The sequence below is a fragment of the Capsicum annuum genome, chromosome 3 (genome assembly GCF_002878395.1).
Source record: "Capsicum annuum cultivar UCD-10X-F1 chromosome 3, UCD10Xv1.1, whole genome shotgun sequence".
NCBI classification, from domain to species: domain Eukaryota; kingdom Viridiplantae; phylum Streptophyta; class Magnoliopsida; order Solanales; family Solanaceae; genus Capsicum; species Capsicum annuum.
Genome location: NC_061113.1, coordinates 235,151,452 through 235,177,725, shown reverse-complemented (window position 1 = coordinate 235,177,725; position 26,274 = coordinate 235,151,452). Strand labels below are relative to the sequence as shown.

General features: G+C 34.8%; 1 protein-coding gene across 2 annotated transcripts; it reads right to left on the bottom strand.

The window, feature by feature from the left end:
* Positions 1 to 4,202: 4,202 nt before the first annotated feature.
* On the bottom strand, positions 4,203 to 23,369 carry LOC107862920 (transducin beta-like protein 3). 2 transcript variants are annotated; one of them, XM_016708635.2, is made up of 14 exons: positions 22,956 to 23,369; positions 21,072 to 21,254; positions 19,284 to 19,433; positions 18,264 to 18,481; positions 16,828 to 17,110; positions 15,643 to 15,777; positions 15,385 to 15,503; positions 13,441 to 13,597; positions 13,073 to 13,319; positions 12,894 to 12,970; positions 12,066 to 12,185; positions 11,613 to 11,743; positions 11,347 to 11,483; positions 4,203 to 4,926 (listed from the first exon to the last, which is right to left on the bottom strand). In XM_016708635.2, the coding sequence occupies exons 1-14, from the start codon at positions 23,250 to 23,252 to the stop codon at positions 4,901 to 4,903; spliced, it is 2,280 nt and encodes a 759-aa protein (XP_016564121.1). In that variant the 5' UTR covers positions 23,253 to 23,369; the 3' UTR covers positions 4,203 to 4,900. The 2 variants fall into 2 exon arrangements, with proteins under 2 accessions (XP_016564121.1, XP_016564120.1); XM_016708634.2 differs by having other exon boundaries at positions 11,309 to 11,483; positions 22,956 to 23,365.
* Positions 23,370 to 26,274: the final 2,905 nt, after the last annotated feature.

Below are 26,274 nucleotides of genomic sequence, written 5' to 3'. Positions count from 1 at the left end.
CTTTAAAGTTTAAATAAAATATACTACAATATATATACATTACAATATATATATATATAAATATATATATATATATATATATATATATAGTTATATACTAATTTGTAAAATATATACACATGTATACGTTAAATATACACGTCTATAGAAGATATATACACACATATATGCACCATTCAATATATATATACTATTTTAAATAAAATATACTACAATATATATACATTACAATATATATAAATATATATTATTTATAGTTATATACGAATTTATAAAACATATACACATGTATACATTAAATATACACGTCTATAGAAGATATATACACACATATACGCATCATTCAATGTATATGTACTACTTTAAATAAAATATACTACAATATATATACATTACAATATATATATATATATATATATATATATATATATATAGTTATATACTAATTTATAAAATATATACACATGAATACGTTAAATATACACGTCTATAGAAGATATATACACACGTATACGCACCATTCAATATATATGTACTACTTTAAAAAAAACATATACTATACTATATATATATATATATATGCACTACAATATATATACAATTTATAAAATATATGCACATATATACATTAATATACACATCTATAGACGATATATACACAAATATACAAAACATATGCTACTTAATATAATAAATTAATAATACTTGGTAGTAAATTAATAATATATTAGAAGTAAGTTTCTAATTTAAAGTAGAAATTCAATTTAAATCATTAAATGAAAAAAATTACAAAGTAAGGACTAAGGAGTGAATGAATGTTGAATTTTATTGATTGCGAAATGATCCAAAATTTATAATTTACATGAATGAAAAATCTACAAATTATGCATCATTTTTTTCAACTCATTCATGTTAATATTAACGGAAACTTGCATAGGATAGTCAAAGTCAGCGGGGGTAAAACCATGCATTGGACTTGATTCTGCTGAGTTCTCCCGTGAAGACATTATTATTCAAGTTTTAGCTCGTCGTTCGACTCCGGTTCCATTCCTTGGTTTCTTCTTTCCGCTCTAATCCAATCTCTGAGGCAAACTAGAACATTCATTGCATTGCTTCCCAATGAGTGTCGATTGTCTCCAAGATGCTATCGTCCCTAACTAAAGGCGCTCTCTGATGCAACGGTTGACATTGAAACATTCAAGATATCTCTAGCTAATTTTGAAAGCACAGGATATTATGTTTCATTACTCCTCCACCAATCCAACGTGTTGATCCGTTGTATGCGATCCTCTGGCGCGACCGAAGATAATATCTCAGCTCTTCCCGATAAGTTGATGTGTAAACTCTGTTATCAACACTGTTCCAACAAGGTAAATCATAAAAGGAATCAGGAAAACCACTATGTGCCGGCCTTTTAGAAGATGATGGCTCCTCGGGAGGATGAGGAACGACAGTTGGAGTGATATTTGTAGGTACGGCTAAATCAAATAAATCAGCATAGTGATTATATAATTTTTCTATATATTCATTCGCATCACCCATAACCTTCCATAAATCAGGTTGTACTTGTTTTTATTTCTAAGTTAGCATAAATAATTGTACTAAAATGACACATAGTATTATATTTCATGCACGGATTTAGCATAGCATCAACCAAGTAAATAGGGGAAATCGAAAAAAAATATTTTTTAAATTTAGTAAATATGGCACCAACAGCTTCTTTATAACCTTCTTTATTTTTATATTCTTTGAGCAAACCAGAAATATAAGCTATATATGCCAAAATTTACAAACATCAGGATAATAAGCACCGAAAATTCAACCGTAGCTACATAAATTTTTTCTAAAAACTTAACAAGATCATTAATTACAACCCAATCAGAATCATGTAGCATGCAATCAACAAATCAGCAAATGAACCACAATGTTGGTTAAAAGCTAGTATAATAGGAACTCTATGTTTATAACAAGTTTTTAAAAAATCATACGTAGAATTCCATCTAATATTAATTTCCTCAGGCATCAATATCGGTGCAAGTCCATTTTCTTGACATTTAACTTTAAATTCTCTAATTTTTTTTCTTCGATTATTTCCTTGAATAAAACCAACAGCAAGACGGATTTTTTCAATATAAAGCTCAAAAAACTCAAGACCATCTTTTACAATTAAATTATATATATGACATGCACATTTAATATGAAAAATTTCAGACAACGGCGGAGATAGCTTAGATTTTAATTTTTTATAGCAGTCTTGTTGTTAGAAGCATTATCAAAAGTAATACATAAAATTTTATTTTCGATATCATAAAATTCGACAACTTTAACAATAGATCAGCAATAAAATCTCCAGTATGTTCACGATCTTCATCATATAAAAAAACAAGAATACATTTTTGCATCACAAAATTACTATCCATCCAGTGACAAGTAACGGTTAAATAATCATTTTTATTTACAGCACGACCAAGATCAGAAGTTAGGTACAATCTACATTGAATATTTTTTAACAATGTTGATAAATAAAAATAATATTATGAATGAAGTCTAAAAATATCAGCTCGACAAGTACTTCTAGAGACACCATTAAACATAGGATTATAAATTGCTTGAATATAATAAATAAAGACATCAGAAGAAGGAAAACTAAAAGGCAAACAACCCACAGCTATCATTTTAGTTATTTCTTTCCGGTCCCTCAATTTATTATACTTCTTCGTTACCTGACCGATTGCTGGGTCCATTCTAGTTTGCGTTGGCCCACCAACATCCCCACCACCTCGTGCAATATTTAACTCTCTTTCTGAGCATCACCTACATGTCTCATTAACGTACCCGTACCCCTTGTTTGCCTCCGCTTTTATGATTATATATTTGTTGACAAATATTGCATTGCACTTCAGTATCTGATATACGTTCAAAAATTGTCATGCAATACTAGTTGTTTTACGAGCTCTTGAGGCATGAGGAGGAAGGGAAGGGAGATTAACCGATTCAGATCTAACGTTAGCATTTCCTACTGCAGATTTTTCACCAATATTTTCAGCATCTTCGTCTAAATTAACCGCATCTACTTCATTTTCTTCTTCTATACCATAATTTTCCTGAGCTTCTACATAATCCATATCGTGAGCACCTACACCTAAAGGTACACGTACTTCTTCCTCAAAAGGTTGACTAAGCGATATCGGAGGCACATAGATATATCTACTACTTGAACTATCTCTACCGCTAGTAATTTGCTTTTTACTACCACTACCGCTTTCGAGACAAAAAATTTTAACACCTTTAGTAGCGAGAGTTCTTAATTTATTCATAATATAAATTAAACTAAAAAAATTCAAAATACACAAATATAATAAAACTAAATATTCAACAATTAATACACTAAATAAAAATTAAACGTAAGAGATGAAACAACAATATCAAATTTTGGAGTATTCGAAGGTTGCGACTTTAGAAAATTCCACTCGTACTTTGTAATCGCAAAATTAAAAAATTAAAGTGAGCACTTCAGGAAATTAAATTTATAGAGTAATTGAGAATTGAGAGAGAATGAGATTTGAGAGAATTAAAAATGATTTGAAGGTGTAGAGTATTTATAGAAAAATTTTTTGGATTAAAAGATAATTTTAAAAGTAAAAAACTTTTTTTTTTAAAATTAATGGGCTCAAACTAGCTGTATAGCCGTTGGGCCAACAACTAGTTTGGCCCAAAATCCAAAAATTAAAAAAAAAAAAAAAAAAAAACCGGGCCAATTAACCCGCGAACCCCAACCGGATTGGATCCCGGCCGGGTTAACCGGGCCAAGAAAAAACAGTCCGACGCAGGACCCTAAAGCCCTTGGGCTTACCGGATCGGGTCAAACCGAGTCAGTTTCATTAAATGGGCCAATTCAGGTCGGGTTGGGCCGAGTCAACTGAGCCCGTTTGACCGGCTTAGTTTCGCTGCATTTCTTTGGGATGTACCCAGTTCACGAAAGCTACTACCATGCACACGGTCTGAAAAGAGCCAAATCAAAAGGATCTACTACACAACCTTATCGTGCATTTGTGCAAGAGGCTCTTCCGCAACTCGAACAAGCGACTTTCTGATTACATAGAAGCAATTTTATCAATTACTCCACGAGTCCCCAGGCTGCTGTGCGGACACATTCGATGTTGCAGGCTATACCGTTAGAAAGTCAAACTTCATACATCTGCTTTTACAATGAAAACCCAAAATAAAATTGAAATAACAATAAATGTGAGTGCCTCAAGACATATCAAAATTTTCATTTGCAACCCAATATCTTTACTGTACTAAAAAATTACTGATGTACTCTACCCGCTATTATATAAAAGAAAAAATGGCAGGAGAGGAAAAGAGATGACGGATATTCCTATTGCACAGGCACGTGCAACGCATTTCAATGAAGATCAGGAGCATCAAGCTCGACAAAGGGAAGCACTCTCTCAACTGATCGGAATTGCAACAGCTTACGCCACTGAATCAAACGTGTTAGTCGCCCCCTTTCCCTTTCTTACTAGCAACATTTCTTGATTTGTTTTTTCGCTTTTTCGAAGAGTTCTTTTCTTTCAATTCTTTATGATGCTTCTGTTTGTCCGTTGAGGTAATGTCACTTAACAGCTCGCTATCTGCAGAATCGGGAAGTTCAGCAACCTTGTCCTCCAATTTCCCCTTATCTTCATGGTGCTTCTCTTCATCCGTTGAGGTAATGTCACTTAATGGCTCGCTATCTGCAGCATTGGTAAGTTTAGCATCCTTGTCCTCCAATCTCCCCTCATCATGTTCTGGCTCAAGGACCGACATTCCGGTTAAAGTATAGTCCAACATGAATATGCTTCTTGCTGATCTATCTATTCTACTGAAATGCCTTTCAGAATAAGGAATAAGACCTTCAAGAAGTTTCGCAATGCCCCTTATCTATATAATAATGAGATGAAAAGGGGTAAGATCTCTAAGGAAAGAATTAGGTAAGTAAAACTAGCTTCAAGTTGAGCAAAACGGCCACAAGCAGTGCCTAGAGCACACAGCATGGCAGTATAAAGTCATGCAAAATGTACGTCTAATCAAAGCATGTAGACCAAGCAGCCAATCAACTAAATGGACGTTCTTGCTATAAAGAAAACACTCAAGCACCGAAAAGACCAATACACCAAACTAATATACAAAATCACTTTTTATTGATAGTGATTATAGCATATGACAACATTTTGAACACCTATCAAAGCAACAGAGAAATACTTAAGGAGATCTCACTGGCCAGTGAACTTTGCTTGTATGGAAAATATTCTGGACTATGGGTGTGTTCGGTATGGAGGAAAATGTTTTCCATGGAATATAATTTCAAAGGAAAACAAGTGGTTTCTTACTTATTTCCTTATATTAGGTATGCAGGTGAAAAATATTATTTCAAAAGCATTTGTATATATCTAACACCAAATTATGTGGACAGAGGGGTGGGGCATGGAGGGGGTGGCGGTGGGGCGAGGGATGGGGATGAGGGCTGGTTGTCGGCGTGGGGTTGTAGCAGAGTGTGTGGTTGTGAGGGTGGGAGGAGCTAATGCCACTTGTTTTCCCTAACTTCTGTCAAGAAAGTCATTTTCCATATTTCAAGGAGCTTGTTTTCCTAAAAAAAAATATAGGCAAAATAGTTCGGTGGACCCTTGTACTATGTCCGATTTGTAAAGTGAATATCCCTACTTACATGTTTGTCATCTGGACCCTTGAATTCAATAAAAACGAATATTTTGAACCCTTTTTCGGTGTGTGTAACACACTTGCTGCCACATCAGCTTCCACGTAGATTCCACGTCATTTTTCAATTAAAAATAGAAAATAATTTTTTTTAAAAGAAAAAGAACCTCCCCCTCCCCCCTCCCCCGCCCCATCCATGTCCCCTTCCATCTTCTCATCTTCATTTTGAACAACCCCACTGCAATTTGCTAAAACCATACTCTCACCACTTCAATTTTTTTTCTTTGATTTCTAAAATCATATTCTCCCACTGCAATTAGCTAATTTCTAGTTATATAGTAATTAGTATAATTGAAAATGACTAATTTCTCCCTCCGCTTATTCTTTCTTCAACTTCTTCTTCCATTTAATGTGATAAACAGAATATTAAAAACAGAAAACACGAAAGCCATAATCCATCAAAGAAAACTCAAAATCATATCAAATGCACAAAAATACATTCCAACAACAACACTTCTACAGCAACAGGTATCCAATCTTCCATATATCAAATCCAAGCATTTACCTGTAGCTACAAAATCATCATTCCTTGATCAAGTTTTAACTAAAAAGGGAAGAACAGGAAGCACCTCGGGGTCTTGAAATTAGAACATATGGTATAATAAAATGAGTATAGGTGTACCCTTCTTGTTCCTTCCTTTGATATTCCGCAAGAAAGGGCAAGTTCCAACTAAAGATGGTAAATTCTGAATATCATCAATATCTACATAACTGATTTTGTCGCAATTGCTTGAGCTTGTCTTCTTGGTGTTACTCTTATTATTATGATTATTAGGTGTAGAAGAATTGACATTTTTGGAGTGAAAGTTCGGGAAGGTTGAGAAGGGTGGAAGAATTGACATTTGTTGTTGTGATTTCAAGCTTGGGTTTGGTGGAATTTGAGGCTTATGGGGTTTGAAGGATTGTTGTGGATTTTGAAAATTGTGGCTGGGGAACAAGGAAGGTAAGCCTGGCAACGAAACTAGAAAATTCCGTTCCGTTCCGCCAATTCCGATTCCGGCATGGTTCCAGTATCGGTAACGCCACGGTACCGGTTAGTGCCGGTATACCGGTACCCAATGGTCCGGATAACGTTACCGGTGCGAACATTCGAAAAAATCCGGTAGTTTCGGTTCCGGTCCGTCAGACGCTTAAATATCTGCCTTTTTTTTTTTTTTTAAATGGGGAGGTATCTGGCACGGCACTAGCAAAGGCTCTTTTGGCCGTTGCTTTGTAGCCGTTTAAACAACCCCCCTCCCAATTACCCCACACCACCTCTTTAAATTTTCACTATAAATATCCTTCATTTCAATTCTTTTTTCACACAAATATTATCAATTCTCATACTCTCTCTTAATATTCTCACATTCTCTCTAAATATTTATAATTATTATATTAGTTGGAGTTGAAGATTTAATTATTATATTAGTTAGAGTTGAAGATTTGTTGAAGATATTACAAGCTTCAATTATCATCTTTTAATTCCGACATTTGGTATACGTCTGCTTTTACGCAGACGTTCGGTATATTCGTTCCAACTTTAATCTCTTTTTATTTACGTTAATATCTATATTTTTATATTTTAGTATCTACATTTGTTTACTTACATTAATTTTTTAATTTATAATATTTGTATTGCTTGTTTTAATATTTTAATTTAAATTATGGATTTCGGAAAAAATAGTAGTGGTAAAAAATCAATCTTTGGTAAGGTTTTTCGTAGAAATAAAAAAAGTAAGGCTAGTACTACTACTAGTTCATTACCGCCTAGATTTAATGAAACTTCTTTATCACAACCTAATTGTTTCGATGTTGGTATCGGTATGGAATTAGATAATGAGACCCTAAGTAGGCGTTATAATAATTTTGAGGAAGACTTACCGGAAGAAGATGGTATAGAAGAACAAGAGTTAGGTGATACCCCTACCCCTACTAGTCCGGTTACGAAATTACCGGAACATGGTGAAGAACTTCCCCCTTTACCGGAATTTACTAGGGCCAAAGGTACCGAACGTACTAAAAGGTCTTTAGTTTGGAAATTTATGGAGCATGATAGGGTAAAAAGTACTGCAACTTGCAATAAATGCAAGCAAGTTTTTAAACATTTGACCGAGGGGAAAAATGGAGGGACAGGGTTGCTAACTTTGCATTTGACGAGATGTAATAAAGAATTTGTTCGTCTAAAAAATGAGGCTAAGGCAAAAAAAGATGGTACACAATTTGTGCATGAATCTGTAGGAGGTAATATGGTTCAAACGCGTTTAGACATGTTTAACCCGGCTGAAGCAAGTTCATCATCGACATATAGTGAAGATGTAGATAGAGAAGAACTAGCGAAAATGGTTGTTGTTATGGGTTTGTCTTTTAGTTTTCCTTCGCATCCCGGTTTTATTCATTATATTCAACGAGTATATAATCCCTCTTTTAAAGGTTTTTCACGAAATACTATTAAAAATAATATTTTTAAATTTCAAGCTGAACATTGCCATTTTCTTCGTTGCTTATTTGATAAATTTGATGGTAGAATATCTATTACTTCTGATATGGGTCGTAGTGTTATCGGTAATGATTATTTTACTCTCATGGCTCATTGGATTGATCACGATTGGAACATGCAAAAAAGAATTAGTGCTTATAAATATGCTGATGAGTCTAAAACCGGCATGTATATAGCTAGTACAATAGCGGAGAGCATGAAATATTTTAGATTTATTGGTAAACCTATGACATGCACATTAGATAATGCTTCTAATAATTTGAAAGTTATTGAAGAGTTAAAAACTAGATTATGTCCTATGGATGAAGATCATTTTCATGTTAGATGTGTTGCGCATATTTTAAATTTGATAGTACATGAAGGTGTTCATTTGTTTGGAAATGGTTGTCTTAAAGTTCGAATTGCTTGTAGTTATATTTTTAAAAATAAAAGAAAGGATGTAATGGATGATTTTAAATATAAATGTAATCAATGTGAACTTCCATATAGAAAAGTTCCAAAAGAAATTCCTACTCGATGGAATTCTTTGTTTCAAATGCTTGAAGTTGTTTTTATATATCGTAAACCTATACAATTAATTTATAATGCTTATAATGAGGATGTTAAGTTAATGTTAGATGAAGATGATTGGACTGAAATACAAGAACTTTGTAAATTTTTGAAAACTTTTCATCAAGCTACGGAAACAGTATCTGCTCAATATACTCCAACTGTTTCTTTTGTTTTAGTAACTATTACTGTTATTTCTAAAGTACTTGCTGAATATAAAAAATTATGCCCTTACAAAGAGGCAATTGAATCTATGTTTGAAAAATTTTAAAAATATTATTTTCTTATTCCACAAATTTTTTTGACAACTAATTTATTCAACCCATTTTATAAAGAACATGGTACAGTGATGTTCGTTAGAAAATTATACAACAATTTAGAAATTGGACCTCATGAAAAGCCATCAGTTGAAACTTGTTGTGCCAGCACAGTACCTACCGCTAAGAGTTTATATAACTTGTATCAAAGTTATGGAACAAAATATTGGGTCAATCGAACCTACTACTTCTAGACGTAGATATGATGATTTAGATGACAAGATGGACGAAGAACTTGGTCTTCAATGTTGTAGGAGTAATGATTTTGATTCGTATCTTTCGCAGGATCGAGAAAGTATTAGAGATGAAAATAAAAAACAACAACTTTTATCATGGTGGAAGACCCGTATTAGGCAATTTCCAAAACTTTCAAGGATGGTTCGAGATTTGCTATCAACTCAAGCTTCTTCAGTTGCTTCGGAGCAAGCTTTCGGCGCAGGAAGATTTATAATAGGAGATCATTGATATTCGTTAGCAAGGGATAGTTTGGAGATTTCGGTATTATTTAGAAATTGGATCAATGCCGAACGAAGAAATTTTGGGCTCCCCAAATTACCGCCCCATATTGAAGACGAAATAGATGAAATTTTTTAGGAAAATAGTGATGACGGAATGGAAGCAATGGAAGAACAAGGAAAAAGATCAATTCCAGAAGATTTATCCGCCGAAGAAATAGAAAAGTTACACCAAAAATATTATAGACAATTTAGATATTAATAAGATTTTACAATAGAGATCTAATTCAAACAGAACCCTTTCTAGAAGGTGGTTGCGTAGATTAGATTTTCATTATAAATGTACAATGTATGAAATTTGAATAAATATAACGGTTATTCGCCTAATTTTATTTTAAAATTTGTCTTTTGTTTGTTGCAATTATTGAAAAAAAAAAGTAATACAAAACTTTATAAAGTTAGGAAAATTTTTAACTTCTTAAACTTATTAAAAATATTATATTAACTTAAACTTAACATATATTTTTTTAAGTTAAAATTTTGAATTTTTAAGATATATTAAAACTTAAACTTATTAAAAAAGAGTTAATAAATTATATAAGTTAATATATATATATAAAACTTATATATTAATGCCATTAAGTAATGTAAATAATTTAAATTAAAATTTAAAACAAACACTGTAGCAGTACGTTATGTTCCGGTAACGGTCCGGTGTCGCTCCGGTTCCACACCGGTAGCCAGCAGACCGGTCCGAACAAGGGAAAAATTCAGATATTCCGATAACACCGATTCCGGCAACGTAAAACGGTAAGGAAGCTCCGGTACCGATTCCGGTCAAATCGGTCCGGCGGTACCAGTTCCGGTCCGTTGCCAGTCCTAAAGGAAGGAGGTGACATTGAAATGGGGCAACTGGTGGTGGTGGTGGTGGTTGGGGGCAGGGGGGGAGGGGGAGACGGGGAAACCAATTGAAGTTTGTGAGTCAGAGGCTGCTGGTTCAAGGAAGTGGAAATTCTAGTTGTGGTGTTGTTGGATTGAAGTGTTAACGGTGATGGCCGGTGTTAATGGTGATGGCCAGCGTTAATTGGGGGAGGGGGGGATATTGCAGTGGTGCTAGTGGGTTTGGGGAGTTCATGGTGGTGCTGCGGCTGCCATGGCAGCCTTGGGGGATGCAGGGGTGGGGGTGTTAATGGTGGTGCTAATGGCTCTAATGGCCATGGCAGCCTTGTGGGCTGCGGGAAGGGGGGGGGGGGTTCTTAAAAAAAAAAAAAAAAAAATTCTTTTAATTATTTTAATATAAAATTGATCAAAATTTGACCCCCACTCGCACCCAGGCGCGTGCCTGCACGCACTTTGTCCTAGTCAGCCATTTTAATGCCACATTCCAGACCCCACTAAGTGGGAATACACTGGGTTTGTTGTTGTTGTTGTTGTATTCCAGTCAACGGTCAAAGGGTTTAAAATGTTGCTTTTTAGTGGGTTCAAGGGTCCAGATGACAAACATGCAAGTAGGAGTATTCATAATACAAAATGGACATGGTACAAGGGCCCATTGAACCATTTTACCAAAAACATATTCCAAAACTTTAAACCAAGTGAGCATGAGAATAGATTACGTTTTTTTCTGGAAAATGTTTCCCTAATATACAACAACACACCATCAATGAACCTGCTAAGCATTTTAACAATTTTTATTTCCAGCTTATGGCCAAATTTTCTACTTAGTATTTAAGGGGACAGGATAACGGTACCTGAAGAATCTCAGTAAGTGGGAGAGTTCTGTACGCACCCGAAAGAACAAATTGTGCAATACGACAAAACTTTGGCTTTGTGTTCCATTCCCGGACATATTCAAAAAGCAAGCACAACTCTTCCTTAGTAAGAGCCTTTAGTGCTTTTCCCATCTGATCTTCCATATCTCTCTTCCTGGCAAAAGCTTTGATGTTAGATGAAATTCGTGGTACAAGATTTTCACCATGAAGAACCAAAAATAGAACAAATAAATAGAGCCGTCAGTAAGAAAAATGGGAAAAGAACTGGAGAAGTCAAGACTACCTGCAGAGTTCGCCAAATAACTCTAGAAGTTTATGTGGTCTGCGAAGTTCAAACGCAATTTGAATTGCTCTTGTGTAGTCAGCATCTATTAAAGCATTTTCTAGCTCTTGACCCCTTAGAACGCTTTCCTCCTGCACACACAACATATCGATATCATCACATGAAGTTCTGTGATAAATTTTCAGACATAACCACAACAGAACAAACCAGCTCTTGGTTCTTCCTTGGTATAATGTATAATATAAGTTGAAAAAACAGCTCACAGCAACCAGCTAACTAACTAAATTTTACTAATATGGCTGTAAAACCATAGGTATCTTGAATTGTTCACAGAAACAGTTCCCAAATTCTCTCAAGAGATATAGAAGACAGAAGAAAAATGACAAGGTTAAATTGTCGATCTGATAAATTAACTGAAAGTACTCCTTGAACATAAGTGACATAATCACTCACTTCTTTACGAAAAGCTTCCTCTTTATCTGAAGCTGTTGAGTCATGCCACAAATTGATCACTGCATCACCACCCCCAGTTGCAAGCATTTCCGTTTTCTTACCAACAGCCAGGGCCCAAATCTGGAGAACAAGTTAGAGGAGAAATCATGATATTAGATCCCATCTGCAGTAAAAATCAGAAAAGCAACTGACTGGAATTAACAAAATGAACTGGGGTCAGCAACTACACTCTGCAAAAAGCACTGGGTTCTTACAAGAAGTAAAGGCAAAATTATTCAGTCAAATAGACAACGATCTATCAACGGAGAGATTTTACAATCACATTCAAAGACCTAAAAACATGTGGTACCAGAATGCAGCAGTTAAAGAAGTAATTTCATGCAGAGTGAACATTAAATCCAAGAATATGCCAAGTCCGTAAACAGCTCTACTTCAGAACTGCATATTCATTCTTTCTTAAGGTTTCCTCAGAGCTACTCATCCCCATTCTTCCGCTTCTTTCAAATTTCAGTACCATTCTAGAACCGCGGGTAGTTTTAACCAGAGAGCCACCTTGTCGATCAACAGGATAGGACATAATCATTGCTCCCCAGTTGTCATGAAAGTGTCAAATTCAAATAACAGTTGAAGAAAATCATTCATGGAATCTTAGGCCATGCACTCAAATATTGTAATACAATACCAACAATAGCAGAGCTCAAAAACCAAATTAATTGTGCAGGTCTGTACACATTAACACAGAATAATTGGATCTTCAAAGATGGAGATAATGTAAAGCTCTTTTACAAGAAAATGGATATAAATTAAAAAACATAAAAATTTGAGCACCTTATCCTCATGTTGGTCATATGTCGCAATACACTCATCAGTCTTAACTGTCCACAACTTCACCAAACCATCAGCGCCTGGAAAAAGGGTCATATTTTTTAGCAAAAATAGGCAATGGAAAACAGACAAATCAACACTAAAATAAAGCTACAAATAGCTTCCGGAATGTCATGTTATACCACAAGAAACAAACTGGGTGCCACGGGTAAGAAATGACGCTCTTAACACACTTGTTGTATGCCCTTCAAATGTTCTCAAACATGATCCATCTGATATTGCCCAAATCTTTATCGTCTTATCTCCAGAAGCTGTCATCACGCATTGATCAACTGGCGAAAACTCCACAGACCATATCCCCCTTTTATGCCCTTTCAGTACAACCACTGATACTAGGTCCGGAAGTCTCCATATGCAAGCAGTACGATCCTAGTAATATGACAAGAACGGAAGGAAGATTTAGAAAATATGAAAGAAGCTTAAGATGCAAATGTCTCCTGCAGCAACTCTTTAATGCCAAGCTTTAATCAGATGTCTCAATGTTACAAACCTGGGAACCACTGCAAACAAGACTGTCATTTGGTGACACCGCCAAAGAGTTGATATCCTTGTCATGCGCTGCAACAACTGCTTTTGTTTTCAAAGTTAAAGATTCTTCATTGTTGTCAGAGACAGCATCCAAATTCCACACCTTGAGAGTACGGTCACTGGAAGAATGCAGAAAGAAGAAAGATATAATTTCAAGAAGATATGATAAGGAAACACGTTGAATTATTTTGCTTCAATAATCAAAATCTGGTAACAGATTTAGGTTGCATTTGTTTTTTTTAAGATTCAGACGTTTGAATCTGAATCTGAATGCACGTCTGAATGATTAAGATGTTGTCTCTAGATCTGAAAACTGAATGATTAAGACTGTTTGTTTTTCAACATATGAATGTACCAAAAAAAATTATTTGTCTATCTAATAAAATAAAAAATACAATTCAAATAAAAAACTAATTATATATCCGAAAAGTAATTTAATACAACAAAATTATTATTTGATTGAAAAAAAAATATTTATGTTTGTTAGTGATAATGGAGATGGTTTATAATGGTGATTAGGGTGACAATGATTGATGTTAGTGATTAGTAATATTAGTGGTGATAGTTGTGATGGTTGGTATTGCAGTGACTGTTATGATGGTGGCGGTTGATAGTGGTGGACTGGTGGTGGTGGTTGTGATGTGACGTTGCTTGATGTTAGTAGTTGGAGGTGTTGATTGTGATGGCTGAAAAATGAATGAATGATGGTTGACGATGTGTTGGTGCTAGTTGGAGATATTGTTAGTTGTGATGGTGGAGATGATAGCTAGTAAAGATAAATTGTAGCGATGATAGTGATTGAAGTGATGGTAGAGGTGGCATTACTAGTGATAATGGTGGTGGCCGCCGAAGAATGTGTGGAGGTTGTGTATTAGTGGTAGTTAGCGGTGGTGTTAGTTGTGATAGATGAGTTGGTCGATAGTAGGGATTGGCCGGTAGTGGTTGATGATGGTGGTGCTGTTGACGGCGGTGGTGACGTTAAATATAATTAGAATAATAGAGGTAGTAGGTGTGGTAGTGGTTGAGAATAGTGGTTGGTAGCAATATTTGTTGTCGTTGGTGGTTGTGATGGTGGAGGTGGGTGATGGTTGACAATGATGGCGGTGGCAAAGGTGGTGACTGATGATTATGAATAGAGTGGCAGTGAATATTATCCAACACCGGAATACCTATTAAGACTTGATTCTATAGCTGAATGAGTAAGACCTATTAAGAGCTCAAATCTTAATAAAAAATAAATGCACTTAATGGTCTGAAGTCTGAACCATTCAGATTCAAACCTCCATTAAGTGCAAACAAATGAGCCCTTGGAGGCCTCAAAAGATGATGTAAAGAGTTCAAAGGTAAAAATAGAAGGTTTACAGATCAGGACAATGAATTTTTATTTGCAAACAACCAGTAGAAAAGAATATAACTCAAGTCAACAAAGCCGTAAGCAAACTCAATTTGGTGCTAAATCATCATCATAGTACATACTTCAAATAAGCATCATAATGGCATAACTACATAAAAAATGTTGAGCACTATAATTCAGAAGGAAAATTATTGCAAAAGCATCGATGTATTAGATCACATTCTCCTGTATTTTTATTTATTTATTTTGGGCGGGGATACAAATTCTTTGTGTAACATAGTAGCTTTAATTCTTATCAAAAATCCTACTAGAGCCTAGAGGACTGAATTTAGATAGAGTCATGTCAAAAGACTTGATTATCAACTAATTCTAAATTTACAAATGCGCCTATACGAGTTTCTACTTATGACAAAAAATCAACAATGCAGCTAAAAATAGATTTCTAGGACACAATTTTGATTCCCTAAAAGATCGTCAAGATGTTGCTCTCAATACAATATACATAGGCAGAAGAATATATGTCCACTACAGTGATCAGGGATAATCATATACCTACTACCACTCACAAAGAAACTCCTCTGTTTCTTTGAAAAAGCAACAGCACCAACAGCTCCCATGTGACCTATGCCAACTCCAACACAAGCTTTGCTCTGGCAATCCCATAACCTAACCTATTGAAGCACTAGAATTAGAGTAGCAAAACAATTTGATACTAATCTTGCTAACCTGGCAGGTAAAGATTAAAAGCAACAGCATACAATCAAATGCTGCATATTGTTCTAATAGCAATAAGAGATGGGACAAACTTACGGTGTTGTCCTTGCTCCCTGTTACAATAAGTGTTCTTCCAGAACTAGATACACAGGTATCAAGGCACAAAACAACATCAGTATGCCCAGCCAAGACATAAGAGCACGACATTGATGTAAGATCGTACACTCGCACCTGTATATATGCAGCATTTTAGCAACTCAGAAAAGAATGCAAATTAAATAATGATGGATGATTGCTTTATCAAAAGGAAATTCCAACTACTACTCTGATACAGGCGCCAGTTTTACAGCATAAAAGTCAATTTCTTAATCTTGTCTCACATAAAAATACATAGAAAGGAGTACTAAACTTGCATGATTTCTCTTCAGATAGGAGTACTAAACTTGCATGATTTCTCTTCAGATAGGAGGCACGTGCTTTCTCTTCACGTAGGAATCTTTTAAAATAAACAGAAAGATAAAAAAGAACAATTTGGACTATTAGATTCAGGACACTCTATGTGACATCAAAGAATGTACTGACTTCTTATTCATTGATATTCTTCAAAATGTCTAGAATTATGAGAACAATAATAAAGTAAATCGTTTTGACATGTCCTTTCTCACTGGTTAATTTTGATAAATGATAAATGTTCACAGGTTCAGTAAACAACAACAACAACAACAACAACAAACCCAGTGTATTCCCACAAAGTAGAGTCTGGGGAGGGTAAGATGTACGCAGTCCATACCACTACCTCCGAAGAAGTAGAGAACCTGTAGGTTCAGTAAATATGTCGGAAATAGAGGGCCAAGAAAACTTTGAATAAAAATCGTCCTTTTTACCAAAAATATAAAAATAACAGGCAATACAGTAACATCTCTTTTTAGACCAGTTTTTTCTCTTGCAATCAGTTGTGAAACAATAAATGATGATGGCTCAATAAAGATTAGAGGCCCCTTAACCAACCAAAAACTACTGCAGAACAATTGACTAACAAATATCATAAACATAATCCCAACAACCCTCAAATATGATATCACCATAACATGGTTTTAATAGCCGAATGCAACTAAATAGTTCTCTCCTCTATGTCATTAAATTTTAACTTACAGAAAAACACATTCAAGGATTTTAAATGCTGAAGAGCAACTTCAATATGGGCCAAAAACATGACCACAATCTGCCATATTCTATACATTATTCAATAATTTACACCTATGAAAGCGTTCCAGAACTGACCTGCTCTACGCTTGTCGACACAGCAAGGAACTGTTCCTCGGCACCCAAAAATTTCATATCTGCAATCTCTTCATTGTGTCCAACAAACCTCTTCCTAAGAACTAGATTTAGGCTACCTTCAGATTCCTCCGGATAATAAAGAAAAAACTGTTGGTCAGCTGTAACACAAAGCAACTCCTGACTTGTAGGCATAATCAAAGCAGAAGTAAAGCCTCTCTTTGAGTCTTCATCATCACAGCTTACGGTGATATCGGAGGCTTTCTGCTCAAAAAGGCAAAGTGCTCTGTTGCACAAGCAAATAAAATGATTTAGTAATCCAACAGCATTTTAGAAGGATTGAAGCCAAAATATTGAACAGAGAATGTTGGGAAAGTTCTTGTCATACCACTAATAAAATTGTCTATTGAGTGATAGTTACAAGCTTCATTCAAACCTCACCATGCGCCTGATAATTCGGACAATTCTCGATTAAATACACTAGCTACATATCCTCACTTGCTTATTTTCTCCCTTTAACTTAATTACTTTTTCGTATTTCATTTTTAGTTCATCACCCCTCCATCCTTGATCCTTCTCACTGTTAGATCAATCATATATGGTTTCTTAGAGTTAATCATACATTAACCATATTCTTATCTACTTCCTCTTCAATAAGTTCTGCAAAAAGAATCCTCACAGATTATGGAGCGCTGAATTGATATCACCCGAGAGTACCTAAATTGGTGCTCGGCCAGTCAGCTTAGCAGACAATGTGTATAATGCATATAGAAGTTACCAGTTTCAAAAAAAATGTGTATCACATATAGGGACTGGCTTTTCATTACTAACAATTATGGCCACCAACACAACATGTGGAACTAACTAGCTTATTCATGAGTGATGCCTGAGGGCAGTCAATCACCTTAGGGTCACATCCTCAAGGGAGTGAATTAAGAAGATGGAGGGGGGAGAACCCACACTAACAGCTAAATTAAATAACTTCTATTTCCATTCCAAGTCCATTTGCAATGAAATTCATTCTAAACCCTCTCTCTCAAAGAACAAAAAGCATATTCTCAAGATCTCCACAAACCCTGCATCTTATTGGGACCTAATTTTATTCTATATTGTCACAGTCTCATAAAGAAATGTAGGAATAACATGGCTGAAATGTTCATCAAAAGGCTTTGGTATATATTGAATTTACAAACTATAAGCATAATTATTGAAAGCCTATTTCTAATTCGCCATTTTCAAGAGAGTATATTAATGAGTGGCATGTGACAAGTTGTTTTCACTTTCTGCAAGACAAATCAACAAAACATAAGAACACTTGGAAACAATAGAGTAGAGAAAGTGCTATCCGAGAAGGCAACTAAAAAGCTGAATTCCTGCATCTTTCAAGTTTCAACTGAATTTTAGATCTAATTTAGAACTTTAAAGTGATTGCCAAGTACCTATCAGCGCTCCATATCCGTACTAATCCTCGTTCTCCAACAGTGATGAAATTGATTGATGGTACATCACTTCTCTTCTTTGTCTGTGGATATGTCGATGAAGCCAGAGATGCAGCAAAAGGAGACTCTGGGCCAATTATACACACAGCTTCAAGTGACTCAAACATTGGTATGGTGGTCATGCAACCATAATCATGTAAGTTCCACAAATTTAGAACCTGACATTAGTCTTAGTGTCAGAAAGTGTTTTAACAGCACTCAAGGTGTCATCATAAAGAAGAATCGGAAGAAAAAATAAAAGCACTTTCAAGCTGATGACTTTAAACAAAAGCATTTGGATTAGTAATATGCATGATAGAAGTCTCCTCTAGCATGTAATATAGGACATCAAACAACTCAATGGCAAGATATTCTTTAATATTTTCTTGTTTTAGCAAATAGATAAGATTTCTGACCCAGCATGACAAGGTTAAAAACTTGCCAGGTACTCAACAAGGCCAAGATATAAAAAAAAAATTACAGCCGTGCAAGAATAGGGAGCATTGAGTACACAACTCAATCTGGATCAAATTTTATGAAGCAAACCTTCACAAGTACACTCCCAACCAAAAAGGAAGCAGCAGCAACAACAACATACCCAGTATAGTCCCACAAAGTGTTCATGTCTTCTCTTCTGAAAGGTGACATTCCCTTTGGTATGACATCTGGAAAACCAGGATTTTTCTTTTTTGGGAGGAAAATTCTGACAGTCCCTTTGGTATGACATCTTGAAACCCAGGATTTTTCTTTTTTTGGAGGAAAATATTCTGTTAGGAAAGAAGCTCCATACCAGCTTATACATTGTGTGATGCAAGCTACCATTCTCTGCTAGACTCTTTGGATTCACTTTAAAGGCCACGAGACAGGTAAAGCTCCATGTAGTCCTCATTAGTTTTTTTATGACCTCAGTAACAATTAGTTTTTCTCAACCTGCCCAGCTAAAAAAAAAAGTGGGAGAAACAGATAAGTCAGAGAACATGCCTTATCTCTTCCTGCGCTAAGCAAAGTCCATCCATCTTCAGATATTGCCATGGAAGTGATAGCTGATTGATGCTTCTCCAGTGTTGAAAGACATTTCTTCCTTCTCAGATCCCAGATCCTTACAGAGCCATCATCACCACCAGACAATAGCTATAAACAAACACACAAAAAGTGAGCAAATTAGTTCAACAAGAAGAGAAGAAAACAAGGAGAAATAAGAGACTGTAAGGGTAGAATTTAGCATGTCCACCACAGCATAACTAGGAAGAAACTTATTATATCAAATATGGGGAGTAAATAGAAAAATGACTCAGATTAACAACTACATAACAACAGTGTTGTCAAAGGCGCGCATAAAGTGCATTAAAGCGAGGCTCAAACCTTTTGAGCGCTTTGCCGCGCTTAATGTGTGTTTCAGTGTCATCATCAAGGTTCCAAGCAAACTTTCCCTTGCCAATAAGCCTCTTTTGAAGAGGCGACACTAAGCAATTGATATTTCTCTTTATTGTAATTCTTTTACAATTTCTTTGTTCATATATTTATCATTCATGCTTATAATTATTAGACTTGGACTAAACATATATATTTGTATTTTTCTCCCTTTGCACCAATTTTCATTAAATCCCGCGCTTTATTTGTGTGTAAAGCCCAATGGGCCTTAGAGCTTTTTTGTGTTTTTTGCTTTTAATAACATAGCATAACGAAAGCTTACTTGATAGCTAGCTACAGTAAAAAGGATCTACGATAAGCAGTAATTTGTTAGAAACAAACACTTTACCAGCTAATAAATGGGAGGTTTTCAAAGCTTCCCTTTTCCTTTTTTCATCATTGAATTCTAATACCTAAACAAAAATGCAGTGTCCTTCATTTCTACATGCTATAGCAAGAGCCACCAGATTACATATGGATTGTCAATTCAGTCTAGAGACCTCAAATATCATAAAAAAGTCAACAAGACAAAAGCCCCGCCTGAGATGGACTGTAAAGGAGTCAATATTCCCAGCTAAAACAATGATATGAGAGACCATTAGAGCATCATGAGAAAATTGGATATACGTGTAATAACTACTACAACACCTCAATCTCAGTTGAAGTCGACTACATGAATTTTGTATACCCATTCTTATTTTGAGGATTTATCATCATCTGACTAGTTTTTTGCTGATTGTTGACTCTCTACCGTTGGCAACCCTCATTCCTTATCTGGGTTCAGAACCAGGAAGGTGAAATTCACAAAGGATAATGAAGTGCAATGGATATCCAAATGACCGAATCAAATTTTAAAACTAAAAAATGATGCAAAATAAAATCTAGGAGGATGAAATCAGCTTTCTTGGTTTGCAATTTATAATTTTACAAATGAATATTCCATTGCCAATGGATGATATTATTTTGAATTCGTCCTTCGCTGTGGATATCTCATTTGCCTTAACATATCCATGTTGAGCAGCTGTAACATGGCCGTGATACTTTTTAGTACTAAAATTAGCTAAATGATGCCCGCAGCCATACGGGATAGCTACACACACCCGTATTGGTGATGTATTAGTAGCCAGGTCCATGTAGCACAGAAAATTCTTCCAATCCTCAAATATGTTCAAAGGAAGCACGAGAAATATAATGCAAACAAAATTGGAACATGAGAAGCCCAATGGACCAGAAAATAGGAAATAGATATTGTGTCCTCGTATAATTATGTAAGAAGTATGCTGAAAAAACAATGTGATTCATTTACACCTTCAATATGACAAGGAAGCACGCTAGCTACTAAAACAATTCAAATCTCACCAGCAGCCGATTCGGGTCAGGATGAAACATAATGCTGGTGACAACCCCCTTGTGACCTTTGAAATAATGTGTGCAGAAGCCTCCATCTATGTCCCACACCCGAACTTTCCTGTCAGCCCCAGCTGTTGCAAGCAATCCACCTGATGCATCACAAACCATCCCCATTACAGGTCCTTCGTGCCCCTGAAAAGGGCCCATATCAACATTCAAGTTAGAAAGAACACCAAATACTCTGCTAGCTCTCCCACCTACTAACAGCTAGTTTGTTACCTATTGTATTGTATCGTGTTAGTTAGTTTAAACACGTCGTCTGTATATACTATTACTTAAAATTTATTGTATCGTATCATTAAATCCATCGTTAAGTAACGACGAAAAGTCCCATTTGTGTATTGACCAATTTAGTGTGATCACGTCGTTACCTTTTTTCTCAATTTGCCTTCACTTATTATTTAATAATCTTATTTTATTCTTTATCCTATCTTTAGTATCTCTACTCCATACCCTACTTTTCTCGTAGGTTTATCCTTCAAATTATTGATGTGTAACATTATATAACGACGGAAAATGATATAATCCAGCCAAACATTGTATTCATTAAAACATTACATCATAATACTCTCTCCATTTCAATTTTTTTGGCCTACTTTCCTTTTAGTCCGTTTCAAAAAGAATGTGTGTTTGACATATCTTTAATTTTAAGGCCATAAGATTCAAAAGTCCTTTTACTTTCTTAAACTCTGTGCCAAGTCAAAATAGGCCAAAGTCCTATGTTGCTCGGGCTCTTCAAAAATGTAGGCGGGTGCATGTCGGATCCTCCAAAAGTAGTGTATTTTTGAAGGATCCGACACCGGTGCGGCAACATTATTGGAGAGTCCAAGCAACTATGGGCCAAACAACTTGACACCAACTTGAACCAGAGAGTACAATACAATACATTATGAAACAATATGTAACAACTAACAACCATCCCGAAATGGTGTAAAGCAACAATAACAGTTATAATCCCTCAATCCAAACTCGGCTAAATGACTCCTCTATATCAAATTAAGCCTGTTAAACAATGTAAAGCTAAAAAATTGACGATTATTATCTTCCAGTAGCATAGGCATTTCAACGTGGAAAGGTCCCAAATTCTAATCTGTCTGCTGTGACTAGCAAAACAGGAAATTATTATTAGGACTAAGAGCAATAGCTGTCACTGGTTCAGAATCACCCTCTATGGTAGCTCTGCCTTTTTATCATTTACTCTACCTTCTTAGTAGCTCTACCCCGTACCTAAATTTCTTACAGGTCTAATCCTTCAATTGTTGATGTGTGGCATTATGTAACAACGGAAAACTAAATAATCTATCAAAACATTGTAGAATTCATTAAAACAAAACACTACGATACAAAACAATATGTAACAACACAAACATAGTGCGTAAAGCAGCAATAACAACTACAATCCCTCGATCCAAACTCAGACATACAATTCCTCTACAACAATTACGCCATTTAAACAACGTACAGCTACAAACTTGAAGATTATTACCTTCCAGGAGCGTAGACATTTCAACGTAGAAAGGTCCCAAACTCTAACCTGACTCCTATGACTAGCAGAAAAGAGGAAATTACTATCATTTACTCTGCCTTTTAACAGTAGCTCTACCCCGTAACTACTTTTCTTATAAGTCTAATCCGTCAATTGTTGATGTGTGACATTATGTAACACGGAAAACAATACAATCTATCCAAACATTCTAGAATCAATACAACATAATAAATTATGAAACAATATGCAACAACACAAACATAGTGTAAAGCAGCAAGAATAATCACTACAATCCCTCAATCCAAACTCGTTAAACAACATAAAGCTAAGAAGTTGAAGATTATTACCTTCCAGGAGCGTATACATTTGAGCGTGTCAAGGTCCCAAACTCTGATTTGCCTACTATGACTAGCAGAAAAGAGGAAATTATTATCAGGACTAAGAGCTAAAGCAGTCACTGGTTCAGAATCACCCTCTATCGTCGATTTTATGGAAGCGTTGGATAAATCGACGATTTTGATTGTGTCATTACACGCACATGCGAGAAACGATTCATCAGAAGCGACGGCGTAAGGCCCGCCTGTGTAGAATTGCTGTAGAGACTGCACACACTTGTAGCTCTTCTTCAATGAAACTGACGCCATTTTAGTCTATTCCTATTGTTTGGGAAGCAAAAGTGTACGAGCACCACAGGGATTTTAAAGGTGTAGAGAATTTTACACCAGCTCCCTTAAGGAGCGTTAAAGAGGGAACAGGGACAGGGTTTTAGGGTTTAACAGGATGTCTGTACGGGCCATTTCTTTTTTTCTTTTTTTCTTTTTTTTTAGGAAAAATAATATAAATATACAGTTTTTAACTTATCCTATTTACATAAATCTTCATCGTAATTACAACTAATTATGTATCATCATTTGATGTATAAGAACACTAATAATTATAAAAATCTCAAGTAATTATATATCTTCATTTGATGTATGAGGGAAGCTAATTATATATCTTTACAAATGAAAAAACATATATTCGTTGGATGTATCAAGAGATAATTATGTATCTATACAGATCGAAAATTAAAATTTCTAATAATTATATAAAATATCAAAATTCTCAATAATTAACTTCCAAACTATCGAAATTTATGTTGTTTGTAGTTAAGTACATTTTAGCTCTAATCAAAATTAATTTATAGTTATCTTCTCAGCCAATTTTATCTTCTTTTTTAAATCAAAAATTTTTAATCTATTTTTCTCAACATTATACTTATCACAAATATATAATTCTTTAGTGCCATAAATGATTTTAAAGTTTTCGTTATTTCTTCGTATAAAATATAGCAAGAAAATTGATAATATATAATCACTAATACAAATTAAATGCAATTATCAATCCTGAGGAAATTTACAAACAACTTGAAATTATGACTTGATTGAAAATAATTGAAGAATCAATATAGAGAAAGAACACACAAAAATAAAAATAAAAAATAGAACAAGAAGTTAATATTGATATACAAGATGCAGGGGGGGTTGGGCCACGCGACAAAAGAGTTTTGAAATGAGGTGTAGGTGACACAAGTCTTAATTATTAGTTGGAGGTGACAATTACTTTATTATGGATTAAGAAAGTTGGAAAAGTTTGAAAATAATCCACAAGTTTTTAAATTTACACTTTGATCCCAATGTATACCTAAAATAATGGGAAACGGAGGGAAACAAGTGCATCTTTCTTTCTTTTCTCATCCATTGTTGTTTTCTCTCTCTTAACTATTTTTTATGTTAATTGTTTCTGTTTCTGCTGCTTTATTCATCATCTTCTACTTCATTATCATCTTCATCTTCTTCTTGTCGATCATTTGTTGTTGTTGTTGGTGGTGATGGTACAGTGCTACTGCTGCGATCTAACCAATTTCTCAGGTCAAATTTTGCTTACTACATTACTTTTCACTTTGGCATTACTTCATAGGTGACTTTGGTAAGTAAAATTATGATTTTTATTCGTATTTGTCATCTAGGTATACTTCTGTTTTTCCAACAGTGGATAGAACCCCGATTATGAATCCATCATAAGTGCCCACAATTTAAACAGATCAATTATCTGTGCATCAGATAAGTAATCTGTTGCATCAAAAATATTTATCTGTTACATCAGACGTATTATCTGTTGCATCGGAATGTTTATCTGTTGCACTAGACTAATTATCTGTTGCAACGAATGATTAATCTGTTTGAAACAACACAAATCAACCCCTGCCACAAACCCAACAGATAATCAATATGTTTTCAACACTTGTTATTGCTACTGGCTTCAAAATTATTCCTTACGTCCAATTACCCATCCCAAATTTCCTAATTTGATTTCTCATTTTACTTGTCTTTTTCATTAATCAAGAAAAGATTTAAAAAAATTCATGTTTTGCCCTTTGCATTAATAACTTTTTCTTCAAATTAAAATGGAAACATCATTTAATAGGGGACTATACGCCGACCGACGTTAAAAGCTTTCTGCTCTTATGAAATTTCGATTGAATAGCAAACAATGGTTATTTCAAACACGTCTAATGTCCCACCAACTGATCAGTGGATTATGGTAAACTAGACATGTTATTAATTATTTTTCTTAATCAATGTAGCATCTCAATTTGGGACGGATAATTTAAGACGGAGGGAGTACGAATTAAAACGTCAGAGCCAAGCAAAGCAACAAACTAGTCATCTGTTGAAACAGACTATTTATCTGTTGCATCAACTTCTTATCTATCGCAACATGAGTAATCTGTTTTGAACAACACATCGACCCCTGCCACAAACCTAACAGATAAATCTTGCTATTGCTAATGGATTCTAAATTATTCCTTTTTACGTCGAATTGTCGACATGTTTGTTGAGAAGATAATAGACAGAATAAAAATTAAATATGAATTAAAACGTCAAAGATCAAACATAATTTATTTATTAAACAAAAACAAATAAAAATACATATAATAGACTAAAAGAAAAATAATAGTCTAATTATTATTATTATTATCAGCATCATCATTGTCAGCCGGCCAATCTTCAATCGGAAGTAGCAAGGCCCTCCTCAGCCTGTGTATCTCGTAGAGCATTCTTGATCCAACTCCTCCCAGTTTCCATTGCAGATCACGAACTTGATTTCGAAGTTCATTCACGGCGTCTTGCAGAAAAGCAACATCCCACGCTGGGTCAACCATAATCTTATCTTCTAGAGTGTAATATGAAAGACGAGATGTAATAAATAAATAGAGTGTATTTGAATGAATGATTGAGTAAAGAGGGACTTATTTATAGAGGATTGAATTTGAATGAGAGGCAAAAAGGTGCGACTATTCACCTCCATACATTAATTACATTTTTGATTAAATTAAGAAAATAAATATTGTGATATAAGTCATGACTTTTCAGATTATTATTATTAATTAGTTCTTTCAAAGAACCGTTTTTATTGAGTTGTGGCAACAGATTCTATATCTGTTGCATCAGATAACACATCTATGACAACAGATATATTATCTGTTGCAACAAATATTAAATATGTTGCATCAGATAACATTCCTATTGCAACATATAATCTAACTGTTCACCTCCATTTATTAATTACATTTTTTATTAATGTGAAAAGTAATGAATTAATTAAATTAAGAAATATTGTGAT